The 25,927-nt window shown below is 41.1% G+C and overlaps 1 protein-coding gene across 1 annotated transcript in view; it reads left to right on the top strand.

Annotated features, from left to right (window-relative positions):
- Positions 1-25,927, top strand: part of C2CD3 (C2 calcium dependent domain containing 3) — a 54,094-nt gene that overhangs the window by 2,384 nt on the left and 25,783 nt on the right. The window contains exons 2-22 of the mRNA XM_026849851.1: positions 52-318; positions 1,204-1,361; positions 1,943-2,142; positions 2,588-2,805; positions 3,653-3,785; positions 4,925-5,053; positions 6,281-6,425; positions 6,829-6,989; positions 8,197-8,412; positions 8,872-8,984; positions 10,726-10,844; positions 11,841-11,963; positions 14,227-14,691; positions 15,603-15,754; positions 16,930-17,173; positions 17,735-17,918; positions 18,887-19,067; positions 20,710-20,882; positions 21,817-21,937; positions 23,138-23,406; positions 25,045-25,134. Of these exons, the coding sequence (XP_026705652.1) occupies positions 52-318; positions 1,204-1,361; positions 1,943-2,142; positions 2,588-2,805; positions 3,653-3,785; positions 4,925-5,053; positions 6,281-6,425; positions 6,829-6,989; positions 8,197-8,412; positions 8,872-8,984; positions 10,726-10,844; positions 11,841-11,963; positions 14,227-14,691; positions 15,603-15,754; positions 16,930-17,173; positions 17,735-17,918; positions 18,887-19,067; positions 20,710-20,882; positions 21,817-21,937; positions 23,138-23,406; positions 25,045-25,134 (3,861 nt within the window). The remainder of the gene's footprint in view (positions 1-51; positions 319-1,203; positions 1,362-1,942; positions 2,143-2,587; positions 2,806-3,652; positions 3,786-4,924; positions 5,054-6,280; positions 6,426-6,828; positions 6,990-8,196; positions 8,413-8,871; positions 8,985-10,725; positions 10,845-11,840; positions 11,964-14,226; positions 14,692-15,602; positions 15,755-16,929; positions 17,174-17,734; positions 17,919-18,886; positions 19,068-20,709; positions 20,883-21,816; positions 21,938-23,137; positions 23,407-25,044; positions 25,135-25,927) is intronic.

Raw genomic sequence — 25,927 nt, forward strand, 5'->3', positions numbered from 1 at the left:
GACTTGCGTCGTGCCGGGCCGCTGACCCCCCTCGGTCCTTCGTCCCCACAGGTACCGGCGACATCCCCGCGTCCACCAGCCTGCCGCCGTTAGTGGAGGGCCCGCTGCGCTGCTTCCTCCGCTGCACCGTCTCCCGAGTTAAATGGACGGCCCCCAAGCTGCCCGCCGCCGCCCTCCTCGTCCGCTTGAGGTGGTGGGGGGAAACTTCCGACGGTACCGTCTTCCAGCCCTCCTCCCGGCCGGGACAACCGGCGGGGAGAACCAGCGCCCGCTACGCCGTCCGCTGTGGGCCCAGGCAGTTCACTGCTTACCTGACAGGTAGAGCTGCTTCTCCCTGGTCAGGCAGGGCAGGGCCAGAGCTGCGGGGAGACCCGCAGAAGCCGACGAGTTACTTACCCACCAAGTAACCCCAGTTCTCTTCTCATTTATGGCTTTTTTAGGTCGTTTTCCTGGTTCAGGAGGCTATTGATCTCAGCCTGGAGTTGCTGGCATCAGTCTTTCTAGTAGTCAGGTTTAGTGCAAAAAGTCTCCTGTAGTCCTTGTAGTGTCAAGATCAGATGATTTTTAGTATTATGCATCTCACATTAAACGGGCATTTCAGTGTTCTAAGGGTATGAAGAATAAAAAGGTACTTAGTTGACCTTTTAATATTATTAAGGTCCTTAATTTAGTGAAAGATCTGCAGGAAATGAACGCAAGCCTAGAGTCTGTAAAACCTGTGCCTGCTACCGTTACTTGTAGAATCATAGAATGGTTTGGGTTGGAAGAGACCTTAAAGATCATCCAGTTCCAGCCTCCTGCCACGGGGAGGATCACCTCCCACCAGCCCAGGTTGCCCAAAGCCCCGTCCAACCTGGCCTTGAACCCTTCCAGGGAGGGGGCAGCCACAGCTTCTCTGGGCAACCTGTGCCAGGGCCTCACCCCCCTCACAGGGAAGAATTGCTGCCTTAGATCTCATCTAAATCTCCCCTCTGTCAGTTTAAATCCATTAATTGTAACGAGTCCTTTTGTGGTAAACTTGTACTTATTTATCATAATTTCTTATCAGTATAACACTTCTTTACCTGCTGCCTCTACATAATTTCATGATACGACATTATGTTAACCTCTAGCATCTCTGTCATTTTAACAGAAAAGTTTTAACTGTGTTTAATGTGACCGTGTTGTGTGAGACTGAAACAAAGCTCTTCCTAATTTTTTCAGATATGGGTGTGCTTGTCCTAGAGGTAATGACCAAACTTGACCACCTTCCAATTGGCAGAGTGCAAATCACTGGACTGTCCCAGCTCTCTCCCAGCCACCCAATCAGTGGGCTTTTCACTGTGGTTTCACCAACATCTGATAAACTAGGAGAGCTCCAGGTACTTACATCTATGCTCTTTATTATAAATTGTATTGCTGTAATACCAGTATAATCTGGTGCTGGGATCAAGCTGTATGAGCTACGCTGTAGGCCAGGTCTCTGTCCAAGGCATGCATAAACTAAGAGAGCAAATGAAAAATTAATATTGGCGGTGTTGACTGTTTTGTTAGGAAGGATGTGTGGCATTGGTAGTTCAGCTTTAGAAAATCTGTAGTCTCTACGCTGAGAGTGAGTTTTAACAGATTTAAAAATGGATATTTAGTTCTAACACTTCTCCACAGCCTCACTGGTCTGAAATTGTAGATGTTGAAATCTGGGATTAAGAAGGTGGTGTTCTGTTTTGCAACCCTGGCTCTGGATAATTTATCCTGAAAGATGGTTGCCTGTGATTTGAAAACGTGGAATGTGAAATAGGTGGTTGTAAATATGTCAGAGTTTTATGATGTCACATAACTGTACGATAATAAATATTACTTGGTGTCGAAAGGAACAATTTTCTGTAGTGTGACAAGTGGAACACTGTGTGTTGTACTGAATTAAGAAAAGAACTAAATACTCTTTTCACCTTCTATCTTTCAGGTCTCACTAGTCCTAGAACCTCTGCCAGCCCTGTATGACACCAGCAGCTCTATCCCAACCACAGATACAAGTTCCGATATCGCTGCTGCTCAGGGAAGCAGCAAGCTGCAGTTTCTTGCTCCATCACAGCAGTCGAGGCAAGCGCAGGCGACTATTGCTGGCCAAGAGTCCGTTACTAACAGCAGAGCCACAATTCCCAGGTATCTTTTTTTTTCCCCATGACAAAACTCTGGTTTATTTTGAAGTTCACACACTTTTTTTGGAGTAATGGCTCTTCACTTGTGAGTTATGGAATACTTGATCTTTTTGAAAGTGCGTTTTATATGAAATCCAGAACGTTCAGCATTTCAGAGCTTACAGGGACAGTTTCTCATCTGATATATATTCACATCCTATGATGACTTAATTCAAGCTGTGCTAGTTGACACAAGAGGTGCCACAAATCTTTTACTTCCAGCTTGAGTCGGTCTTTCTCTGACAGTATAAGTGGAAGATGAGGAGTCATTAAAATAATGTGTTGCTTTTCTTTTTGGAGCATGTACTGAAAGGGGGCAGCTGCAGTGCTAGGGAGAGTTTGAAGAGTTTTGAATCCCTTTACTGATCCACTTTAGTTGTTAACCGAAATAATGTTTCATTTTTCAATAGAGGAAAGGACCATTTGCTCTTTCAAGAGAACTCAGAAAACATAAAGGACATTTTTTCTGCTTCTCATCACCATCTGATTTTACCAGATGAACGTTTGAAAGTGAATCCTTCAAATCAGCAAGTGTCGTTTCCCACCAGCACAGATCCTGAAGCACCTGCTAGAACAAACGTGCGGGTGCTCTCTTTGCATAACCCAGCTACAAAAGACCTGCTGTCAGGTTTGTTTACAATTGGCATCATCTTTTAGGTTTCACAATAAATAGCTCTTGATAATATTTCAGGTGCCTACCTAGAGATAAAGACTTAAGGGACAGCGATACTTTGCACGCTCTCACTGTGTTATTTCAAACAGAAAACTGTAACAGAAAGGTCTTGATGTAAAAACTACTGATTTAATCTTGTTGGAAGGTGGCTTGAATATCCAGATCAGGCAAACCATGCTGACCTGGAGGGGTAAAAGAAAAAGCAGCTCAGCTTCACAGGCTGTTTAATCATTGACATGTCTTCCGAGACATCCATCAACGGTGCCACTCACGTTCAAACAGGTCTTAGGAGGGTTTCTGTGCATTCTCAGATGAAAAATGATTTCTTTTCCATCACCTGCCAGTTAGCATCCCTTTTAGATCACAGACCGCCTGGACTGGATTCAAATGAGCATCAAAGTAGGGCACATTTCCATATGTGTTGTCTGTTGAGTTGGTTTTTATGTTTACAGAGGAGACCTAAAATTAGACTGCTGTTGAGACATCCTAAGGTGACGAGCTGCTCTTCCATAAATTAATCTTGCTGCTGTATCTTAATAATGCCCCTCTAATGCCTGGCTTGGTGTGTGCAGATGAGTTATTTGTACGGCTTTGAGTGGGAGACTGATAGACTCGCTCTCTCCCAGCTGTGCTGTCTGTTTTATGGTGTGTAGCACGCACTTAATCTCCAGTATGTCAAGATCTCTTTATAACAGCAGAAAACAGAAGTTTCTTGACTGTAGCTGGCACATTTATTGTGTTTACACATTGCTGTTAAATTGCATTTGAATGCTGAGATTTAATGCTTCTGCTTATTCCTCAGCTCTTTTGGATCAAGGCAATAAACTCCGTGATGCCATGGTTGTTTCTGCAATGAAGTCTAGCCCAGACATGGAGATTGAATTGAATGAAGTGCCTTCTTTTATAGAGAGAGACAATTTCAAAGCAACAGCAAAGTGAGCCTGGAAAAGGAGGAAGTCACATTAAGCTCCAAACCATAAATTTTGATACCTTACCAGGAAAACATGATATGCTGAGATTCATGTGATGTATTTTATGATTCTCGTTCAAACGGGAAATTAATTTCTATTTGTGAATTGATTTTAATCATCATGTAGTAAGATTTGACTTACATCATTGATTTTAATCTTGTTTCACGGTATATTTATATTTAGTATGGAGTTATTTGATAAGGAAATATTAAATGTTGATAAGGAATAAGAGTAATGCGAGGAACATAGCAAATTAAATGGTACTTTATCACAGAGAACAGGTTTTCAAAGAAATGTAAGTAATTAGTGGCATAAATTGAGTACGTTTGCATTTCTCGGTGCCAAAATACTCATGAAAATTTACATCTATAACTGTGTTCTCAGAATTAGTAGTCATTATCTTCTTCTATATCTTTCTTAGCATACTGGGGGGAAAAAAAAGTGTTTGTGCCTTTTCAGCTTCAAACTCCAACTTTGTTTAGTACTGAGCTTAGTAAATGTTCTCAATTCGGTGAAATTGAAATTTAGAAGTATTGAGACAAATGCATGTTTTTTACAAGAGAAACTTCCTTATTTTTGGGAAAAGATTAACAATGTCTTTAGTTCTGCTGTAAATCAGAAAATTGTCTTTGACAGTCAACAATGCTGCTTTTGCAAGCACAATTTAAATTATTTCTGCTCAAATTATTCCAGTTTGTTTAAAAGTAGATTGTTTTGGGCTTTCCAGGAAAACCTGGATGTTCCAGGAACATCACATAAACATCTTGCTTGTCTTTCTCAGGCCCACTCTTCTTGTTTGCAGCAATTGTGCTTAAACTGCAAGATTGGGCCAATCTTTATGGTTGGACTCGATGATCGTGAAGGTCTTTTCCAACCTAAATGATTCTGTGATCCTGACACATTGCAAAGTGTAAGATTTTGAATGTGACTTGTAGCAGACTGCAGAGTTGCAGAAAGTTTTTGTCTATCTAGAGATTAAGCTACAGACCAGAGAAGGCTGTACATACCTTTGATTTTTGTCCTTGGTGGATTAATGTTGAACATGCCTTAAGATCTGTATTTTTCCTTTTACTGCTCTCTGTGCTGCCATCGCTCTTATCTAGGAGCCCAAAAGGTTTGGACTCAGATATTTTGCCCTCTCCTGAAGATCCCCATCTCGTCGCATCTGAAGTGTCAGGCCAGCCGTTTGACCTAAACTCTGAAGAAAGAGCAATACAGTTACTGTTGGGCAGGTGAGTGTAATGCACTGGGGGTTTCTGCAAAATTACCTTTATTTGAGCAGTTTATACTGAAAAATGCCTCTTGGCTCTTCAAGTTCTTCACATTTCTGGAAATGTAACCTGTGAATCATATGTGCAGGTGATGGAGGTGTTTTATACCTCAGCTTGCACTCTAATGTATGACAACCTAGACAGCTCCGAGTCCCTTGACGTAAAAATAATGTCAGAACGATTAACTATGATCTTTAATAAGATTAAGTGATTTAATAGTTGTAACTGTTGTGCCCTAAAATGTGAAGTACATAAAACAAATACAGTGTTTCTTTGAAAAACTTGCAGTCTGTAAAGTAAAAATAGCGAGAACTGACAGTTATTTTTAATCTTTCTCCAAATATTAAATTGACCTTTTACTCTCATTTTGTGAGGAGTAGTAAGAGTATAAATGATGTAAATGGTTGTCTTTATCCAAATCAGGAGTATGAAGCATACAGCTTCTGTGTCAGATACGGTTTAAAATTTCAATTCATGTCTTGTGCCCTGCACTTACTCTTTCCCTGTGGTTTATCACTGGGTGACACTGCAGTGTTTGCAGGTCATAAAATGGTTTTGAACTCAGAGCACAGATAGAAAACCCTTAAACCAAACCAACCCTAGCTTGCTCTAACCATGCTCTGAAGGCACTTGTATTTGCATACTCAGATATAGCTTGTGTTTATTTTTTTATTAAAGTAAACCATCCTTAAGGATTACTGGTATCTTAAAGCATTCAAAAAGTTATAAAGTACTTAGGGATAACTATTATAGATAGATATTAATAGATATATGTTATGATGAGGGTCATCAAGCACTGGAACAGGTTGCCCCAGGAGGTTGTGGAATCTTCAGTTTTGGAGATAATTCAAAATCCAGCTGGACAATTTTCTTATTTGCATCCTCTACCTTTGAGGAGGAGTTGGGCTAGATGGTCTCAAGAATTCCCTTCCAACCTCAACTGCTCCATGATTCTATGGCTGTATGTTCACACACACTTGTTTCACGTTGCGATCACAAGATAACCCGTTGCGTTGGGTCACAGACGTGTATCAGGTTGGGCACGGTGCTGTGTGAGCACAGTTTGGCTGTACCTGGAGCCAATATAGCACAAACCCAGTACAGAACAGACGGTATTGTCAGAATTCATAAAACACCGACTGCAGAACTTGCAACGCTAAGTTATGTTTCTTTCTCTTGTGTCCACAGTGCTGATTTATCTCCTGTGCATTTCTGGGATCGGACAGGGTCCCTTTTGGATTCTCTCTCTCTCGGGAGTGAGGTGTATGACAGTGAGCTCAATGATCCCCATTACGACCAGAGTCTGCTAGAGAGTCTTTTTTACACAGCTCCTGTAAGTGGAGATCAAAAGGAAGGTGCTTAATATGTAGTCCCTAAGGTGAAGAAAACCAGAAGTCTGCGTCAAAAAAAAAGAAAAGCTACAGATTTCAGTATCAGTAAGGCTTAATAAGCATTAAATATCATAAAGAAGCTTGTGAAAACGTTGCTTACAATTAATTTTATTAAAAGAATACTGTTAAGACCACAAAGTCAAGCATTGAGTTTGGAAATTGCTAGGATTGAGTCTGTCCATGAAGACTTTTCTTTAAACCCCCGACAAATTTTGATACAACTTTGTTTTGAATTATGCGATCTGCAAGATGTTTCTTTTCTTTCTTTATGTATCATGACCATTATGAATCCTTCTTGACAATGATAGTTAACTTCTTATTTTATGTGTGTTATTTCTGTTTCAGAAATCTGATTCCAGTTTAAGTGATTTCCTCAGTGATGATGATGCTAATGCCTCCAAAAAAGTAACCAAGACAGAAAATCTCAAGAAAACTGATCCAGTGAGTGCACAGAAGGATTCCAATGCCTTTGGTCAGGATCAGAAGGTGATAGAAATTAAACCCAGGTAAATACTTTCATTAGTGACTTGTTTTGCAGCATCTTGCTTCTTGTAAGGTAGTTTAGCAAGAATCACACTATGTTATTGTGCTCTGTCATTATCACACAGTTCACTGAATTTTGGTGGAGAATTCTTATAGCATCACTGGCAATGATGGAGCATCAGCATCACCCAGGATTTGCTATATGTTGTTAAAGAAACTATTCAGATGCAATTGGTTAAAACCACAAGTTTGCCAAAAATGCAGTAAGCCTAGTAATAACGTTTGAAACTGTGGAAGCAGAAATGCTCAGGCCTGAGTGGGCCTCTAGGCTGGACTCTGTCCCTGACTCCTGAAACAATAATCACTGTGTAACCTTCATGCTAAATTAGTTCCTGTGTGGAAAAAAAAACAGACTCCAGACCAGCTTTGTGCAGTTCTGGGGCCTTGTGTATGTAACAGGTATGAAATAACTCACATCCCGTTGTCTGTCTTTGCACAATGCCTCTAAGCGTATAAAATTTGTATCTGCTTTACAGGGACAGAGTTCACATCAGCAGAGTGTTTCTTTGCTGATCTATGTTCTCTCCTATTGCTGTAGTAACTAAACTTCTGTTCTGACCTCATCTAAATCGTATTCCCTTTTTTCCATGATAGAACCAATAAAACAGTGACCCTAAAAACCCAATTATCAAGCTTGTACAAAACCATTAAGGTTTTATGATTATTTTTTTTTTTTAAGTTCAGCTTCATACAATTATTTCTGAAACTTTTCTTACAAACACTGCTATTTTTACATTCAGGTAAAATTCCTATCTCCAGAGGTAACAACACAAAACCATTTACAAGTCAAGTCTCACAAATGAAGTGCAAGTGAGATTTTAAGTTATGATAAAAATCTTGCTGTTCCTCTGCGGCAGTGACTTGTCCATGTGTATAACTGTACCTTCTCCCTGTTTTTTTGTATATGACGTTCAATGAAGCTTTTCTTTTTGAAGAGTTAAACTGCGTAACTTTTTTTTTTCCCCCCTCAATTATGTACCCTAGATATTGTATATTGTAGGGTTTCTGTTACGGAGACCATCAAATGTGTTGTAAAAAATACATGTTAAATGTGCCTTTTAGTGAACCATGAACAGTTTTTAAATAATATCCTGCCAAGCTATAATTTCCCCTTCACGTGGTTGTGTTAAGAATGTTCATATAGTCCTGATTCTCAGTTTTATCTCTCAGCTGCTCTCCTACTAGAGCCCTTGCTCCTCCAGAAGATCCCACAGAAGCAGCTGATGTCACATCCCTGAGCGTAGACAGGTTGGCACTGCTGGAGCGAATACACCTAGCCAGAGTCGTCATTGAAAGCTTGAAAATCCCTCCTGAGAGCATCCAGATCACACCAAGAAAGAAAAGTTTAATGGGGAAGCCTCCAAGACTTGCGTCAGCTAACAAGTGGTAAGAGGGATTTTTTTCTTGCCAGCTTGTTACTTGTGCCCTTATGGTAGATTCTGCTGAGATCAGTTTTGTAGTCCAGTTTACCTCAGCTCTCCAGGCTTCTGAGGTCTTACTATTTCTTTTCTCCTCTCAGGAAATTATAAACCATAGACTTCTGAAAGTTAGACAGGTGAATAATTTATCCTGAGGTAGGATCACTTCAGGCCATGTTTTTTCTGGGATTTTGGGGAGGTACCAGTGTGCTTTATGACAGTACATTGAAAACAAACGTTTGGGTTTTTTTTGGAGAATCTGACATATACGTAATCTATTGAAGGAATTCAGAAAACAGTTCAATTATTCAAAAAAAATAGAGTAACAATAACTTGTCAATATGAAACTTGCGTGCTAAGTTCAATTACATTATGTACATTAGATATTTGATGGTTTGTGATCATCCATTCACTTTTTTATTCCCAGTACCTTCTTTGTTGAGTACCACTTCCCTGTGGGAGCCTCCAAGGATGCAAAAGGGCAGATCTCTATAACAACAGAAGTAATTCGTATAGCTTCAAGTAAAATCACAGATGATGGTAAGAGCATTATTCTTCCCTCTGGTATTTAGTTCTGTTGATTCCTTCATCTCTTAGAAATTATTTAGTGGCTTTTTCTATGTATTTTCATTGCTGACTGAAAAATACAGTATGATTAGTGGCACCTCTACTAACAGAGTTTCTGTGCTACAGGTAGTGGATTGCTTCTCTCAGGGTGAAGGAAGACAAGAGATTTTTTTTAATTATTTTTTTGCTTCTAAAAGGTATTCATATTGGGGTTTTCAAATTTATTTTCCTAGGGACATAATAGTGGGGCAGTAAGCCCATTCCTTCCTTTCAATATAAAGCCAATATCCTTTCTGCAGTAGTATGAGGTTGATAAAGTACTTTTAGAAAGATCAGCGATACTTATATCTCAAAGAAGTACTTTTTCCAGATGCTGATGTCATGTAACATCTGCAAGAGCTCAGAGTCTGCTGGATCTGAGAGATCTTGTGCTCAAAACAGTAGATATTACTCTCTTCACTGAGAGTCACAGTGTTTGTATACCTGAGAACAATTTATGTTGTGTTTCTCTCCTCAGTGAGCAGAGAATGCTGTATGAGCAAGATCCTCTCTGCCCAGTCTTCCCAGAAACTGGAATTTCAAATGCCTCTCCCATTGCCTTTGCATCTTTCTGGGTGGCACTTGAGAGGTCTTGGGGTAATTCTGAGTTCTCTTGTATATTCTCCATTTGTGTCCAGACAAAACATCTAATTCTTCTGAACCTTAGCTCTTTGTAATATAAAAATAATACAGGCTCCTGCACTTCGTCTTGTGTAGTTAGATTCCGGCTCTTTGGAACCTGGAAAAATAGATAGGACTGAAAATAATTTGAAGAAGCCGTCAAGTCAGTCCACTGTACCGAAATCTTTCCTGAGAGCTGTTTGTCTCACTTATTAAAGATTCCCAATGGGAAGAATTCCACAGCCGTCCCAGGCAAGCTGTAGAGGTGCTGAGCTTCCTTAGAAAAGTTTCCTTATGTCTAACCTCAGTTTTTGTCATCTCAAGAATACTTTTATCCATTGTGAACAAGGAAAGCATGCTACTTCAACACTATTATTGTACTTCTTGTTATTGTACTTCTTGTTCTTCTCTTTTCTAGACTAAACACCAATTCCTTCAGTCTTTTCTTGCAGATATTACTTTTCTCCTGAACCTGCGATTATTCTTGCAGCTCAGCTTTGACTCTCAAGATAATGTCTTGAAATATATTGCTGAAAATGAGACAGGGTTCTCCCACTGAAGAAGGGAAAGTCTTACTGTGTGCTAGGATGACAGAGGCCTGGTATAAGTAATGCAAAATTAAATGATGGTGTGTGTAACAGAGCAATCTCCACGGGGAAGTTTGTTTATATTCACTTAATTTTGAATATTTGTTGCTCCTGTGAGCAACAACAAGATAAAAGTAGTATTTACCTACAGAGTTATAACATCATTTAATAGGTTGAAACCGTGAGAGATTCTTGTTGAGGGTTCCAGTGACAGCCCTTCCTCCTTCAGCTCCCAGCCGTGCTTGATCTCTGGATCTGGCAGATGTGCAGATGCTCTCTGTGTGTGTTTGTCCATCCTTCTCAGAAGTGCCATCACTTTCCCTGCATACCTTCTGATTTTTATGTGTCCCTGCTCACCCTGCATGTTCTCTGCAGAGGCTGAGGATTTCTCTGTTCCTGATCAAGCTCAAAAGACAGGTTAGCTCTGAATCCAGTTAAGAGCTCACAAGTCTCTGTCTTCCTTGCAGTGGTGAGATTTCAGCAGCGGTCTGTGTTCCCTGTCCGTTTTGGTGCAACAATGATAAAGCACTGGCAAAGCTCTGACCTCGCCTTTAAAATCTACATGAGAAAAAGCACACAGAAAAAGGTATTTATTAAAAGTCATTTATACTTGGTGTGTTGAAAAGCAAAGATATTCTTTGCATTTCTGTTTCCTCCAAATACTTACGCAGACAGCAGGGGCTTTTTTAAGTCTTCTGCAATGCTTCCTTGCAATTGCTGCCATCTCAACCATTGGAGGCAAAACAAAGTAACGTGGCTTCACTGAGCCACTTCTTGATCAACCATTGCCAGATATTATGAAGGAAAATGACATTATGTGCAGATACTCTAAGTTGAACTAATTGCTGTTGAATCTTATCACCCAGCTGAAAGATTTTCTGAGTTTGAGACTGACTCAAAAAAAAAATCGTCCTTCCCTTATCTTAAAAACTGATCTCTTGCTGTTTAAGCATATTAGATCAATTACAAGCATTAGTCTTCAGTAAGAACACAGCTCATTTATCCATACAGAATGAGTTAACATGGATGCAGTCGATATCATTACTCTGCCCAGGACAAGGGGAATAATGTGAGGTGTGAGAAAGTGGTGTAACTTGTGTATTTGGGGAGGGGAAAAAAAAAAAGTATCTTTCTTTTTGCTGAAAATATTTGCATAATCATCTGCATGTGATGAAGACAGTGAGAGGTGTTAGCCCAGCTTATGTTTTGTTTTAATCAACACCAAGGATATCTGCCCATCTGTTCTAACAGGAGGGTTTTTTTTTAATGGGTAGATAAATAGCATCTTTAACTATGGAAATTTTGCTCAGTTGGTAAGATTTGGGATGTTCATTTTTGCATTGATCTGGAACTGTTTACAGTGGATACTGGGAGGGTTTTCCATACTGTTGTCCTCGTGAGACTTGAAATTGGACCTAAGAGAAACTTTCCTACAAATCCTGTTGGTACAACTAATTATATAGGAGTGGGGAGGGTGAGTGGCTGACCAGGGCTTCCCAGAAGGCTTTTGTTTCATATTATGCCCTTAGTTCTTGAAACCTGACAGAAATCTCACAAAATGGATTTTTTTTTCTGCCCTCAGCCAGTGGCTGTTGGCTCAGCAGCACTGCAGTTATTCAAGGTTATTCAGTCCGAGTTGCTCACTGTCTGCTGTGAAATACCTGTGGAAAAAGAGGGAGGTCAGACACAAGTTGGACCGCTAAAGGTATGTGTTTCGCCTTACACAGTTTGAGTTAACCTGTTGTTATTAATTTTGGCTGGATGTTCTGGGTTTTTTTTGGGGGGTGGGGGGTGTCCCACACCCCGCCTCTTTCTTTTCTTTCTTTGTTTTAATTGGTGGGTCTTGGATGTGAAGGTTTGTAAGACCAATACAAGATAACACAAAGCTTTAGAGTTTTGAAGAAATATTTTGAACCTCCTGCCTGTCTAAGGATGTTGCTGTGTGAAGTTTCCCTGGCTGCAGGGTAAAATGAGGGGTAGGGCTTGGGTACACAAACCACTCTACAGACAGATTTTTGAGTAGCACGTGTTCAGGGCTGGGAGCTTTGCCGTCTGCTCCACATGTGACATGAGCTGAGGCCTCTCCTGCCACAGATGCTCCCTGTTACTGGTACCACCCTGTCACTTCAGGAGTTACCTTCTCTCAGCCAGAGTTTCTACCACCATGCTCAACTTCTGATTGAGAAGGATTAACAGTCCTGCACAGCACATTTGAGAAGTTTAACAGTTCTGAGGATAAACAGATTAACAAGTGAAGGTTTAAGAGAGTATTTGGGAATTTTACATTCAGAGCTCTGAAATTATTCCCAGATTGAGAATGTGAGCACAGACTGCTGCTTTGTACCTGACAGGATGAGTGATGTTCCCTGTCACAGGGGCTGTGAAACTTCCTCCAGAGAAGCCATTCAGCAGAGCTGCCAGCAGAGGAGTGGCAGAAGGGTGAAACACAAAATGTAGAGGTTAGGTGTGGCAGGAGTTAAGTCAGAGAGGAGAAATAGTGCAGGAGAGAATGGAGTGGAACAAGGTGTGAGAGGAGAAAAGTGGAAGGAGGTGTTTTGGGAGATTAGCATACCGAGGTTCAATGCCAGAACTTATGGAAGGGGAAGCTGATACTAAAGAAAACTGATTTTGGTTGCCCTCTCTTGGGTTTCACTTGCTCAATGTAATACATGCCTGTCAGCAATACCTGTGTGTCCAGCAGTACTGGCCAGGGTGTGGAGGATGAGGGATGGCAGCTATTGAATCCACTTCCCATTTCTTGGGTTCTTTCTGACCGATGGCCTTGAACTCCTCATCTTTGGACATGTTCTTTATACCCTATAGGAATACATACTGCTTGGGATTTTTTGCCTCAATATCTTGTCTTATCCCTCCTAAGTCATAGGCAAAACTCTTCAAACTGATTATTTTGTTTTCCTTCTTTGGTCATCTTATGGCTCCAATCCTTTTCTTTATCCTGTTACCTTATCTTCTAGACTTCAGTTTATTCCTCCCCTTCTTGCTGTCTTGTCATGTGAGTGAATCCAGCAGACTGTAGCAATTAACACTTGCAATTCCTTTAATCCTTGTTCTGATGTTTCTTCAGTCACTGTCAGGCACACACTTTGATTCACATCGATCGATTTCTCTTGCAAATCTTGACAGGTGAAAGAGGCAGTTCAAACACAGGGCAGTGTTAAAAAAACAAAACAAAAGCCAAAAAACCCAACCTCAGACAAAAAGAAGACAGATGTGGTGGAATATGTAGACCACTGGAGAGAAAAAGGACCCCACAGAAGTGAGAGGAGTTGGGACAGCTAAAATCAGCAGGGAATGTAAAAGTGAAAGAGAACATTTAGAGAGAAACACTTATTTTAATTTTTCTCAAGCAGCAGGTGCTGTAGCGAAGTGGAGCAAGTGACAGTGGTGATACTTTCATGGAATCCCAGAATCATCTAGGTTGGAAAAGCCCTAGGTTGGAAAGACTCCTCCAGCCCAACCCTGACCCTCCCCCGATCGTTCCCAACTCCCCCAGATCCCTCAGCGCTGGCTCAGCCCGACTCTTCAACCCCTCCAGGGATCCCGGGGACTCCCCCCTGCCCTGGGCAGCCCATTCCAATGCCCAACAGCCCCTTCTGCACAGAAATACTTCCTAATACTAGTCTAAACAGTCTTTGTCACAGTACTTTTCACCTCAGCTGGGTAGTTGTTAATTTTTCAGTCAGCTTTGTGACTGGTTTTAATTATCAGCTGTAACTTTATGTTTTTACACTTGACTTACTGCTTTAGCTGATAAAACTGCATGTAGTTTACTTCGCAGTGACTTTTGTAGTCTGTAACCAGAACGTAAAGGTAAGCCTTCGGGGTGATGATCTCACACAGTTCTTGAACAACACATGCAATGCGTTTTCCTCAGTTTTATGTTGCAGTCTCTTGTCTTTGCACGGGGCACGGCTTCTGATCAGCCCGCTTTGCCTTGCACCATGCAGGTATCCTTAGAGCTCGCAGCCGACAACAAAGACTTCACCCCCACCGCTGCCAGGTCAGCTGTGGCTGCACAGCGAGTCCCAGCTCATGCTGTAAGAAGTCCCCGGCTGGAATTCCAGGAACCCAGCAAGAAGAGTTTAAATGCAGAAAACCCTTCCTGCTCAAAATTGAGCGGTGAGGACTCGTGGACGACAGGCACAGCCCTCAGAAACGTTACGCAGCCACCACAGGCTGCACCAACCACCATAGCCTGTAATCTGATGACACAAATAACTGCATCTAAAGAGGATGGGTTGTTACTGCACGTGCTGTTGATGGTGCCTGATGGAAAGGATTTTGTTGCTGAAGACTATGGATTGCACAGTTCTTGTAATGTGTATTTAAACTGCAAGCTGCTCAGCACTGAGGAGGCAACAAGATCAGCTGTCGTATGGGGCACAACACAACCTGCTTTTAATTTTTCTCAGGCAAGTCACAAATCTTCTGCTTACTGAAATGTGCTATTCCACACTGACAAGCATATTTCAACGATAAGTTACTTTTATATATGTAGGAACTTCTCTGCTTGGCTCTGTCCAGTATATTAAATGTATTTTCAATGTTGTTTTGGCTGCATTACACAGTTGGAAACGCAGTTGCTTGAGTTGTCTAAATAATAAATGAGATTTTTGAAAGAGAAATAGTTAGAAAAGTTTAGGTTAAACCTTAAAGTTTACTTCTCCTCCTGTTTTGTCAAGAAAACACATTGTTGATGGCATCTTCATGGCATCCTATTATGTAGATGTAGAATTTTTTTGTTTGTTCCATTCCTCAGCATTCTTTTTTTTCTCAATGAGTACAGAAGAGTGGTTTACTGTCCAAATATGGGCCAGAGCAAACCCCCATCAAACAGCAGAATTTCAGGCATTTGATAATGTTGCGATTTTTGTAGGTTTTTTTAATTGATATTTTTCTTTGGAAATGTCAGGGTGTTCCAATGCATTTGTTAAAAATACCTAGTTATTTGTGAGACTCCTTAGTTTTCAGCTGAAAGGGTGAAATGTAAAAACATAGCAGAAGACATCTGAAACGGTTGTTTGAAATTATTTATCTGTTGTTTAGTAAACAGATGTTTAAAGTTTAAAGCAATGTTTTTTAAGATAGAATATTATCTTATGTTAAAATTTATCTAAATTGCATTTACTTTGCTGGCTAGTGATTTTCCAAGCTTATCAGTTTTCTGAAACTTGTTAGGCAAGTATGCATTTAATTTTTAATTTCCATATCTAAAGAGCACAGTTCTTTAGACTGGAATAATGTAGCATTACCAGAATGCTCTGTACTTAGCAAATAGCTTCCCATGTGTTCTGTGTACTAATTCCACATTAAACTCTTTCAGGTGATGCCTTTTTCATTGACCTCCAAACACTTGGAGCGACTAAAGAACAACGTTATGATCATCGAAGCGTGGAACAAGATGGGAAGCCCTGGCTGTGACAGACTGCTAGGATTAGTGAAACTTCCTCTGCATCAGTTTTACATCTCATTCAAGTAAACAACCTTTGTTCCCTGTTTTATTGGGTTGGGAAATATCCTACCTGGTGCTCAGAGAAAGAAGTCATGGGTGGTGTCTAGGGTTTGTGTGGGGGGGTTCTTAATTATTCTTGATAGCAAAAGGCATTTTTGTCCTGCCAGGCTTCCTCTGGCACTTTCCTACCCTGAGCACTAAATGGGTAAGTTACACTCTCCTCGTACAGAAATACAAGTAGCCTGTAAGAAATAAAGACGCTGTGCTGTGTCAGGCTTGGAGCCAGGTTAACTTGTGGTCCTGTGAAAGAGTAAAACTGTAAGAGATCACCGTGACTGCACAAGAAAATTAAGTGTGGCTTTTCGTTGGTGATTTTCTAAGGTTAGGACTGACTGGGTGATTTTCTTCCTGATCATGCTCTGCGTAGATCCCATTGATAGGGATGCTGTCGGTTTGACTGCACAGGATAATGCTTGTGGTATCAAAAAGGTCTCTAAATGCTTCACATTTTAATTGTCTTAGCCAACGGGTCTCTCTAGAGCTCGTTGTTCTTTTCAGTTCAATGTTTTTGCTTCTTGTTCAATAAAACACCTCCTTAAAGCAATGTAAATTGATGGAAGTACCGGACAGAAGAGATTCTTTCTAACACAGAGAATTAATTCCTTTTATTTTGCTCAGGCTAGTGATAGGTGGAAATCAGATGGTGCTGGAACTGACTTGCCACTACTTTGTCATTTGTATAATTTTTTCAGTAATCCACTGTAGCTTACTTGTAGATATTCTCTTTTTCACATTTCTCTGGGAAACTGTCCTTGTTCCTTCTTTTCCTCCTGCCCAAGTCCATCCCCAGAGGCACATAACTGCCTCATAAAACTATAATGTGGCCGCAGTATATATATTAATATATTAATAGAGTCTTGTTCCAGTTCATCACCTCGCTTACAGATTTCTAGGCTGGCGTATAGCTCAGGCCATGTTAGTTTTTGGAGAGCTGTGCTTTCTCATTGCTGAAAATAGCTCCGAGATCTGCGCTTTGTGAAGACTAATGTAATTGAGATGGATTTTGGAGGAATGGAGATAGATTGATTTCTAACTGCATTGAAAGTCCCATCTGAAATGAGCTTTGTGTGATCGTGTTCATATTCAGATGGCTTCATTCTCTTGCTGGGACTTTTTTTGGTGTTTTAATCTGTTCTAGAGATCCAAAGATTTCCCACCTGCTTCTTCAAGCTCAGTATCCAGTGGTTGCTGTGGACTGCTATATGCCTGTGATAGACGTTTTTACCGGCAGTAGAAGTGGAAGCCTGAGGGTCATCCTGGCAATGGGGTCAGCAGATCAAATAGTGGCCCTGCAAAGGCTAAAAAATGAAGAAGGAATGGTACCTCCCATCACACAGCGTCCTTCTCACGCTCTGGACCCTCCTCCTACAAAGCTCACACCGGTATTGTTCAATAAATTCCCATTCTTGCTGTTAAGGACACATGAAAAGGATTTTACCCCAGTGGCTTCATTAACAGGCTAGTGATCCCCAATCTCTTGATGCTGTAGCCAATTTTTATATAAATGATCACGTCCTTTGTAGAATTATATTTTGTACTTTTTTTTTTTTTAGCCACTTTCCTTCACCAGTCTTGAAATTATTGCCATTTTTACTGCCCTGCATATCCACTCCTTCAATCTACATGACAAGTGCAGTAAAAAAAAAAAATCTGTAAAATCTTAACTCTCACAGCCTTATTCTGTACCATACAGGTTTTGCCACTACCTTTGAGTTGGATATGGAGGAACTTTCATGCTTTTTATGTGCTGTGGTTTTTGGCTTTTGCAGAAAAAGAACTTTGCTGTCAGGCTTTTGATGTTTTTGTGAACTTCAGGGAGAAAATAGCAGATAGGGATTCTGAGCCCCCCATCTCAGGCTTATTCGTAAAATCTCATGTTCCCATGATGTTTGCTATTTCCTCAAGAGTTGTCCTTCTGATGTGGATTTCCTTTGTTTTATTAGCACTTAGACCAAGAAGGGGAAGACCTGATGGAGCATGTGTTTGAGATCCATGTGGAGAGTGTGAAAGGACTCACTCCCTTACAGTCCACTGTCTGGGGAGAAGCTGACTGCTATGTACAGTACTATTTCCCTGTTCAAGAGGCTGGTTGTGGTGCACTGCAAGGAACTGAATTGCATGAGGATGGTAGGTTTCCTCTGATATATAAAATCATAGAATCACAGGCTGGTTCAGGTTGGAAGGGACCTTAAAAGATCATCCAGTGCCACCCCTCTGCCCTGGGCAGGGCCACCTTCCACTAGCCCAGGTTGCCCAAAGCCCCGTCCAACCTGGCCTTGAACCCTTCCAGGGATGGAATCCGTATTTAGAGCATTGCTTTAGTTAAATATTGTTCAGTAATGTTCTCTCTGCTTAAGTAAGAGGGTTTGTATTTGAGCTTCCATAATGCAGCCAGTGCTTGCTTTCCTCAGAAGGTCTGTGTACAACTGTACTTGGGCTGTGTCAGTAAATGAAAAGCCTGCTTTGACTGAGGCAGATGGCAAAATTCTGAGGAAAAAAAAACCCGACAAAACATTGCTAGTTCTGAGTCTCTTCACACAGTACCTTTTTTGTAAAGATTCTAGAGGAGTTCACCAACTGATCCTGCAAAAATGTGCAAGAACAGATTTGCAGGGAATACTGAGATTGTATACAGTTAAATTCAACAAAGGCTTTACATACACAAGCCTTGCAAGGTGCTCATTTTCATGGATACACCAAGAGAAGACTTGCCTGGTTTAGGTCATTGGGATTATAAAGGAATATTTAAATAATTGCAGTTGTAGAAAAGGAATTAGTGTTGACTTTGAGTGCTCTGAATCAATGAGATTGATTTCCTCTGAAAAATGAGGGTCAGTACCACTGTTCCATAGCAACTCCTGTGGACTATGTCACCTTCCCGCCACATTTAACAGTAGTTTTTAGCCTGTGGCTCACACTTGGTACTACTGCGTGAACTGCTTGTAAAAGATCTGTGAAGTAAAACTCAGAAGAGCCAGCCTTCTGGCAGGAGGGTTTAACTTGTCCCTGGGTCCTGCCTCCTGAAGGACTGCAAATAGGAAAAGATTGAAACCCACAAATGCAACCATTTTTAACCAACTCTGCTTGACTTGTAGGCATCAAATTAAAGTCATTTTGCACAGCGACCACTTTGTGCGTCCCTGATCCCGTCTTTAATGATGAGCATCATCATTCTTTGTTGGTTCCTGCTGCTGTCCCAGTCCAGAGGCTTCTGGTCAGCGCATTTATGACATCAGGAGTAGCTGGAGGAGGAATCCAGTTTGAGGTCTGGTGCAGGTACAGAGAAATATCTTATTCTCGTCGATGTCACTGCAATACAGATAGATTCATATCTGGTATTGAGAAATCTCTAGCTATGGGATGGATATTTAATAGTAAGTGAAAAACTGGTGAGCTCATCAACATTTGGTGCTGAATATCTGCATTTAAAGTTTCATTTAAGACATGTAAGCCTTTTTTTTTTTCCCCCCAAGAGTGCTAATTACTCTTTTCTTCTTACAACTTCTTTAGAAAGTGTATGCTCTTAGTTTGCTTACTTCCAATTTGTTACTAGCATCATGATCTAAAAGTAGTGTTTAAACGCTTGCCACATCTAAATTTTACTTAATATCACCCTGGTGGTATAATTTAATTGTTTTGTTAGGGTTTTTTTTTTCCCCTAATACAAGTCACCAATTACAAAAGAAATACTATAAAATGTTTGTAAATTCAAATTATAGTTTCTTTGGCAGCTGAAGCTAATTACTAGTAGTAGAAAGCAGAGACCATGAAGACAGATAGCTTTAGAAAAGCATAATTATAATAATCTGTTCATTCTGTAGTAAACAATATATTTACAATTTGCAGGTTCACATGGGAATTATTACATGCTGGATGAGTTTACAGTAATGTTGGTAATGACGAGAGCAGTTTAAGTGACAAATAGTTAGTACCTGGAGTTTCAAAAACGTGCTTTAGCTCAGTTTCCTGAGGACAGTTAGACTTTGGTTTAAGACTTTGCCCTAACCACTCACTGATAGTGGCTGGTGAATTTAGGCTGTTTTGTGTGAAAGGAGCAAATGACTGAGCTGGAAGCTTTCTAAGAATTCTGCAAACATCCTTTTACCAGTTTGCAATATTTAAAATGGAAAGAACTTACCAACAGATCTTTGTAATTAGGAAGGAGATTAGATACTGACTGCCAGAGTCCAAAGGAGAGAGTTCTTGCTGTGAAGTTGTCAGCATCTTGAATGACTCCTAGAAGTGTATGGGGGGAAAAAAAAAAAGAAGTGTACAGGTGTAATATTCCAAGACGTTGTGACTACTATTCAGGCAGTGCTGTACCCAAGGCTAGAACAGTCGATTAATGTTCAGAGTTGTCCCAAAAGGAAAAGGAAAACAGAAGTTTGTAGCACTACCACGTTACTCAGTTACTGCTGCTGAAAATCCAGTGGGGGCCTTTCTCCTGATCTACCTGTTGTTCATGAGATACAGGTGCCAAAACTCGCTTTAGGATAAGTCTGAAGCCAAGTAGCATGGTAAGAAACAGTCTAGAGTTGTTTTTTTACACTCACAAACTGGTACCACAAATCTATTCTGCAAGTAGCATTTTTATTTATTAATGGAAAAAGAGGGCAGAGAATATTTGGTGCCAGATCCTCCTCTTGTTTTCCTTTGGGAAGCCAATTTTTAGTAGAGTTTCTGCCAGTTGACTTGCTAAGACTAGTGTGAAAGTGTATTTGTAGCATTATCTACTTGAGCACTTAACTGTTGTGGGTTGTTTTTTTTTCCTGTGGAAATTTTATCCTTTAGCTGTCAGACTAACTAGTGTTTGAAGACACAAAAATTAAGAGTTGACTTATGCAATTGTGAGAAAAGTAAAGATCCTTTTTCATCATCAAAACAGCACGTTTGATGCTGCTTCTTCGTGTCTTACCAGGTACTATTATCCAAATGTCAGAGACCAGATGGTTGCCAAAGGGACCTTGCCTTTGTCACGGCTCTGTGCCTTGGTGACTATGCAGCATCGTGAAGAAATAGGGATACAGACTTTTAATCTTCCATTGGTCCCCCGGACTGATTCCTCAGAGGAATTTAATTTGAGGCCTTCAGGTAAGGAAGGCTCGTGGGTTTTCACTTTCAAAGTGAAGGTCTGTGTATTTGCAGCCAAGGGAAAGAAAAATACATATTTGTCTTGGCAACTGATACCAGCCATGAGTGTTTTTCCTCCCAGCTTTTACTATCACCATACCTAGTGAAAATTCAGTGATTTAAACACGAGCAGCCCTCAAACTCCTAATGAGTTTAAAAAAGCCCTCCCTGTGTGTTGAACTGCTGAGCTGCCAAATAAGCCCCAGTCTGTAGTTAAGCTTCCCGTGTAACGTAGAAAATGGGGAATCTGCAGAAGGGCTGTTTATGTGTACGTGGTACGGGCAGAAACATCTTTCTGTTCTGCTGTGGTTCTTTCAAATAATACAAACCTCAGCTCTGAGAAAACCTGAGGCAGCTTCTTGGAAAAAACGGCCATAAAAAAAGCTGGGGCTGAAGAGGGAGTTCAGTATGCTTTGATGATCTTGTAATAGGTTAGCCACGTGCAGCAGCAGAAAATCTGTCTCTTTGAAGGTTTTGTCACTGCAGTGCTATAAAAAAAGATGCGTTGAAACACCGCAGTATGATATTTTAAAACTACTACAATGAATGCACACATGAGGGCGCGGCTGGGTTAAACAGCCTCTCCTAGTTTTACTACGCGGTGAATTTGCCAATGAGAAGGAGCCATTCACACCGTCTGATCTGACTGCCGGGAGGTCCGGCTGCAGGATGCAGTCCTTAAAATTTCCTTCTGTGCCTCCTCTATCAGGCCATAACTTTTGGCTGAAGTACAGCAGCTTCCACAGCCACTCTCTATGGGTTTCATGTGGAATTATTTTTTTGCATTAATAGAGTAAGTTTTGTATTAAGAGGTATAACTGAGTATTGATTATATTGGATCCAATTGTATAAAAAGTTGACCATTTCTTTCTTTTCTTTCTTTCATTTAATCTAGGCTTGCTTGATGTGAGTGTGAGATACCAACGATCTGTGAAAACAGCAGCAGGAAAAACTGCTCAAGCTGTTTCTCTTTCTGTACAAATACACAGAGCAGCTGGTTTGCAAGCAGCAGCTAGGTAAAGACTAATGCAAAAAGGAAGATTTTTCTCTTAAAATAGCTTTATCTGGAGGCAGCAGGCTGAGACAGTAGATGAGAACAAATGGTAACTGGCTAAGTTTCCATTTGCAGAGACCAAGATTCAAACTGGGTTCTGATCAGAAGTGAAAATAACTTTATAAAGAGCATCAGTGGTTATTTTTGTCCCTTAGGCTGCAGCACAGTGTGGTAGCATTCGTTCTACAGAAGGATTGAGATTGTAAGGGCACATCTTTCTACGCTTCCACATTTTTCTACGCCAAAGGCTGATAGAAAATTTGGCCGATATAAAATGGGACCTATTTGAGCACTGGATCTTGGTGTTACTGATGCTATTTAAAAGCTGGCTGTGATTGTTTTCTTGAATTTCACTGTGGAAACATCGATAAACTAACTAGTAAATGAAACCTGTTCCTTTTCACCAGAAGGCTGCTGCTCTGAGTGAATGGTGTCACCTGAACTTAGTCCCAACATGTGATTTTCAAGAACTACTGAAGAAAGGGCTAGAAGAGAGGGAGTCAATTCTGTAAGAGTTATTCTAGAGCAGTGCTCACTGAGCCTCTCCTCGGTGTTGTTGAGCTCTGGATCCATCTTAATTCAAGTAGACTCTGTAAGATGAGGGTCACTGCCATATGGCACTTGGAGAAGTTAAGAAAGTGGAATGACCTCAGTCTCTTCATCCTTCAGATGTATGACCTGACTAATACCTGGGTCTGTTTTACTTGTAAATAATTCCATCTGCTCATTTCACCTCCTTTGGCTTGTCACTACTAGTCTATGTAAAAATAATTTGGCATGGCCTTTTGCTTCCTTCCAGAGCAGGTTCTCTGGGAAGTTATCCTGCAGCTTTTTCTACATTATGGGACAATTTTAAAGGTGCTGAGTACTTTCTCAACCCATTGGTCTCAGATCCTGACAATAATAAGAGCACAGCCACCAGTGGTGGACCTTGTGGTGGTTACTCTCATCATTGTGTATCTGTTCCTAGTATGTTCAGATGAAAAAAAAAAAGTGAAAAACAATATGCAGCCAGAATCCACATCTGTTTTGACTTAAACATTCACTGTTTTGTCCCATCTTTTCACCGTGAACTCGAAACCTTTGCTTTAATTGCGTTGGTTCCTAGATTCCTTGTACATTATATTAATTCTCTTCTTTTCTTTTAACATACTAAATGAAGAGCTGTGGCACAAAAGAACCCTTCGGTCCAGTACTACGCAGGTGTGGGAGTTAATGCTTATGTTTCCGTGCACCTCTCCTTCCTGCCTGAGGCAGAGAGACGCATCACGCGAGCTGTGGCTTGTACTTTCTGCCCTGAGTTTGAGCATCACGTAGAGTTTCCTTGTAACCTCATTATTCAGAAGAGTAGTGGAGAAGCCTCTTGTCTGGGGGAACTCTTGCAGTCTGCCAGTATCATCTTCTCTCTCTACCATCAGAACACTAAGTCAGGTAAGGAGGACGAGCGATTACAGTGAATCCGGGTGCAGAAGGATCCAGTTCCCTTAATTTTTAGTTTAGAAGAGAGACTATTCATAAAATAGTGGAATCATAGAACAGTTTGAGCTTTAAGGGACTTCCAAAGATCATCTAGTCCAGCCCCCCTGCAGTGAGCAGGACCCATCTTCCACTAGATTGGGAGGCTCAGAGCCCTGTCCAACCTGGCCTTGAACCCTTCCAGGGAATATTCTGTGCAGTTGCTAATAGATGTCATTACCTAAACTGTCTTCAGAGAAGGCTTTGGGAGGTATTGCTCCCCTTGTGCAAAGAGTTGAGGATTCTAAGACTTCAGGTGATCAAGATCACCTCTTAAATGAAAAGATAATGCAATTAACAGGAATAGTGCTTGATTCTTGGAGCACCCTGCCTTTGTGCCTGCCTTATTGCCTCTGCTTCATGAGAGGTAACAGAGGTCCAGAAAAATGATAGCTTAAAATGCTTCAGTGATTAAACTGTGGCAGATAGGCAGGATTTTTTCCAGCGTAACACATTGTAAAATTTATAAACAAAATTTAGTGAAAGGTGAGATTGTTTTTTACTCCTGGAGGAGGAGAGTCAGGAGTGGCATGTTAGGGGAACCGAGTAATAATATAGAGCACTAGCTCCTCACTGGTCACCTAATGCTCTTCTAAGGAAATAATCCCTAAAAGTTTTTCCAAATTCAGCGGTGGTAAAGCATGTATCCTGTCATGAATGTGCATGGACAATACCTATAGACAGGTTTTGTTCTCAGAGAATCATTGAATCTCAGAATGGTTTGGGTTGGAAAAGACATTAAAGATCGTCTAGTTCAGCCCCCCCTGCCCCAGGCAGGGCCACCTTCCACCAGCCCAGATTGCCCAAAGCCCCGTCCAACCTGGCCTTGAACCCTTCCAGGGAGGGGGCAGCCACAGCTTCTCTGGGCAGCCTGTGCCAGGGCCTCACCCCCCTCACAGGGAAGAATTTCTGCCTTAGATCTCATCTAGATCTCCCCTCTGTCAGTTTAAAGCCATTACCCCTTGACCTATGCCTGAACTCCCAGATAAAGAGTCCCTCCCCCTGTTCCTGCAGCCCCTTCCAGCCCTGGGGGGCCGCTCTAAGGTCTCCCCGGAGCCTTCTCTTCTCCAGCTGAACCCCCCAACTCTCTCAGCCTGTCCTCACAGGGGGGGCTTCAGCCCCCCCAGCATCTCCGTGGCTCCTCTGGCCCCGCTGGAGCAGGTCCGTGTCCTTCTGCTGTTGGTGCCCCCGAGCTGGACCCAGCCCTGCAGGGGGGTCTCCCAGAGCGGAGCAGAGGGGGAGAATCCCCCCCTGGCCCTGCTGCCCCCCCTGCTCTGGGTGCAGCTCGGGACATGGTTGGCTCTCTGGGCTGCGAGCACATGTTGCTGTACCATGTTGAGCTTCTCCTGTTTCTCACTGATATTGGCCTGATAAATCCTGGGCCATTTGTTTTGATTTTTATCCTTTTTTTCATGGGTTAAAAGTGGTTTCAGTGTAACAGCTGAGCTATTTGACGTTGAGGTGATATGGTGTTCTTTTAAAGGAGATGCTGTCTCAGTCGCTTCTAAATCATGTGTTCCAGTTTAGTGCGTTTACAAAATACTTACTTTCCAGCCCCTGAAACATTGGCAGCTCGGACTTCAAGAGATTATCTTCTTGGGACAGTCACAATTCCAACCAGAGACCTGCTGAGAAGAAGATCAGGTAATACAGCAGTGTTACACTGCTGATCTTCTGGGCGAATAGTGTGGTAATTCCTTAAAAGAATTTTGATTCCCATTTGGGGCTTTTTTTGTGGGTTTTTTATTTAGACCAAAGTTCGTTCAGACATTGCACATGCCTTCATTAAAAATCCTGTATTAGAAAATTCATATAGAGGTTATTGTTTGAAGATCTGTTTTCAGGATGTAGGATGTATAGTAGCTGAATGAATATTCTGAAGCTACTATGAAGAAATGTAACTCCATCCCAGCTAAAACCAGCACACCTCCTTAGTATTTTATTTTCTACCTTAAAGTGGAAAGTCCAGGAGTTGTAGTGTTCAGAGGAGGACCAGTGAGTGCTTTTCAATTGTCAAAGCTGGGAACAGAGGCTTAAATAAATTAGGAAGCAGATGGATTAACTTTTTTTTTTAAACTAAATGTGAACTACTTCCTCTATCTAGTGTTAGTTTGTGATAATTATGTCTTGTAATAATGTTTTCATTATTGCCTTGGTTATTCTGCTTTAATTTCAGTATAGTGGTAATTTTCTCCAACATGAAATTTTGCGTTTATTTTTAATGGGAAGAGAAGAGGAAAGAAATGAAAATGCCTGATTTTGTAATGGAACATTCATGGGATATAGTTTCGTTGTAAAATGAGTATTGTTAACGGAACGAAAAATAAAATGCCTTTGGGATTACAACTAACACTGAGGTTTTCTGAGGTCTAACAATTTGCCGCTTTTTGAGGTTAGAAATGATTTGACAAATTCCAAACTTTCACAAGAAATAAAC

Source organism: Athene cunicularia (genome assembly GCF_003259725.1).
Source record: "Athene cunicularia isolate RWA chromosome 1 unlocalized genomic scaffold, athCun1 chr1_part1, whole genome shotgun sequence".
In the NCBI taxonomy this organism is placed as follows: Eukaryota; Metazoa; Chordata; class Aves; order Strigiformes; family Strigidae; genus Athene; species Athene cunicularia.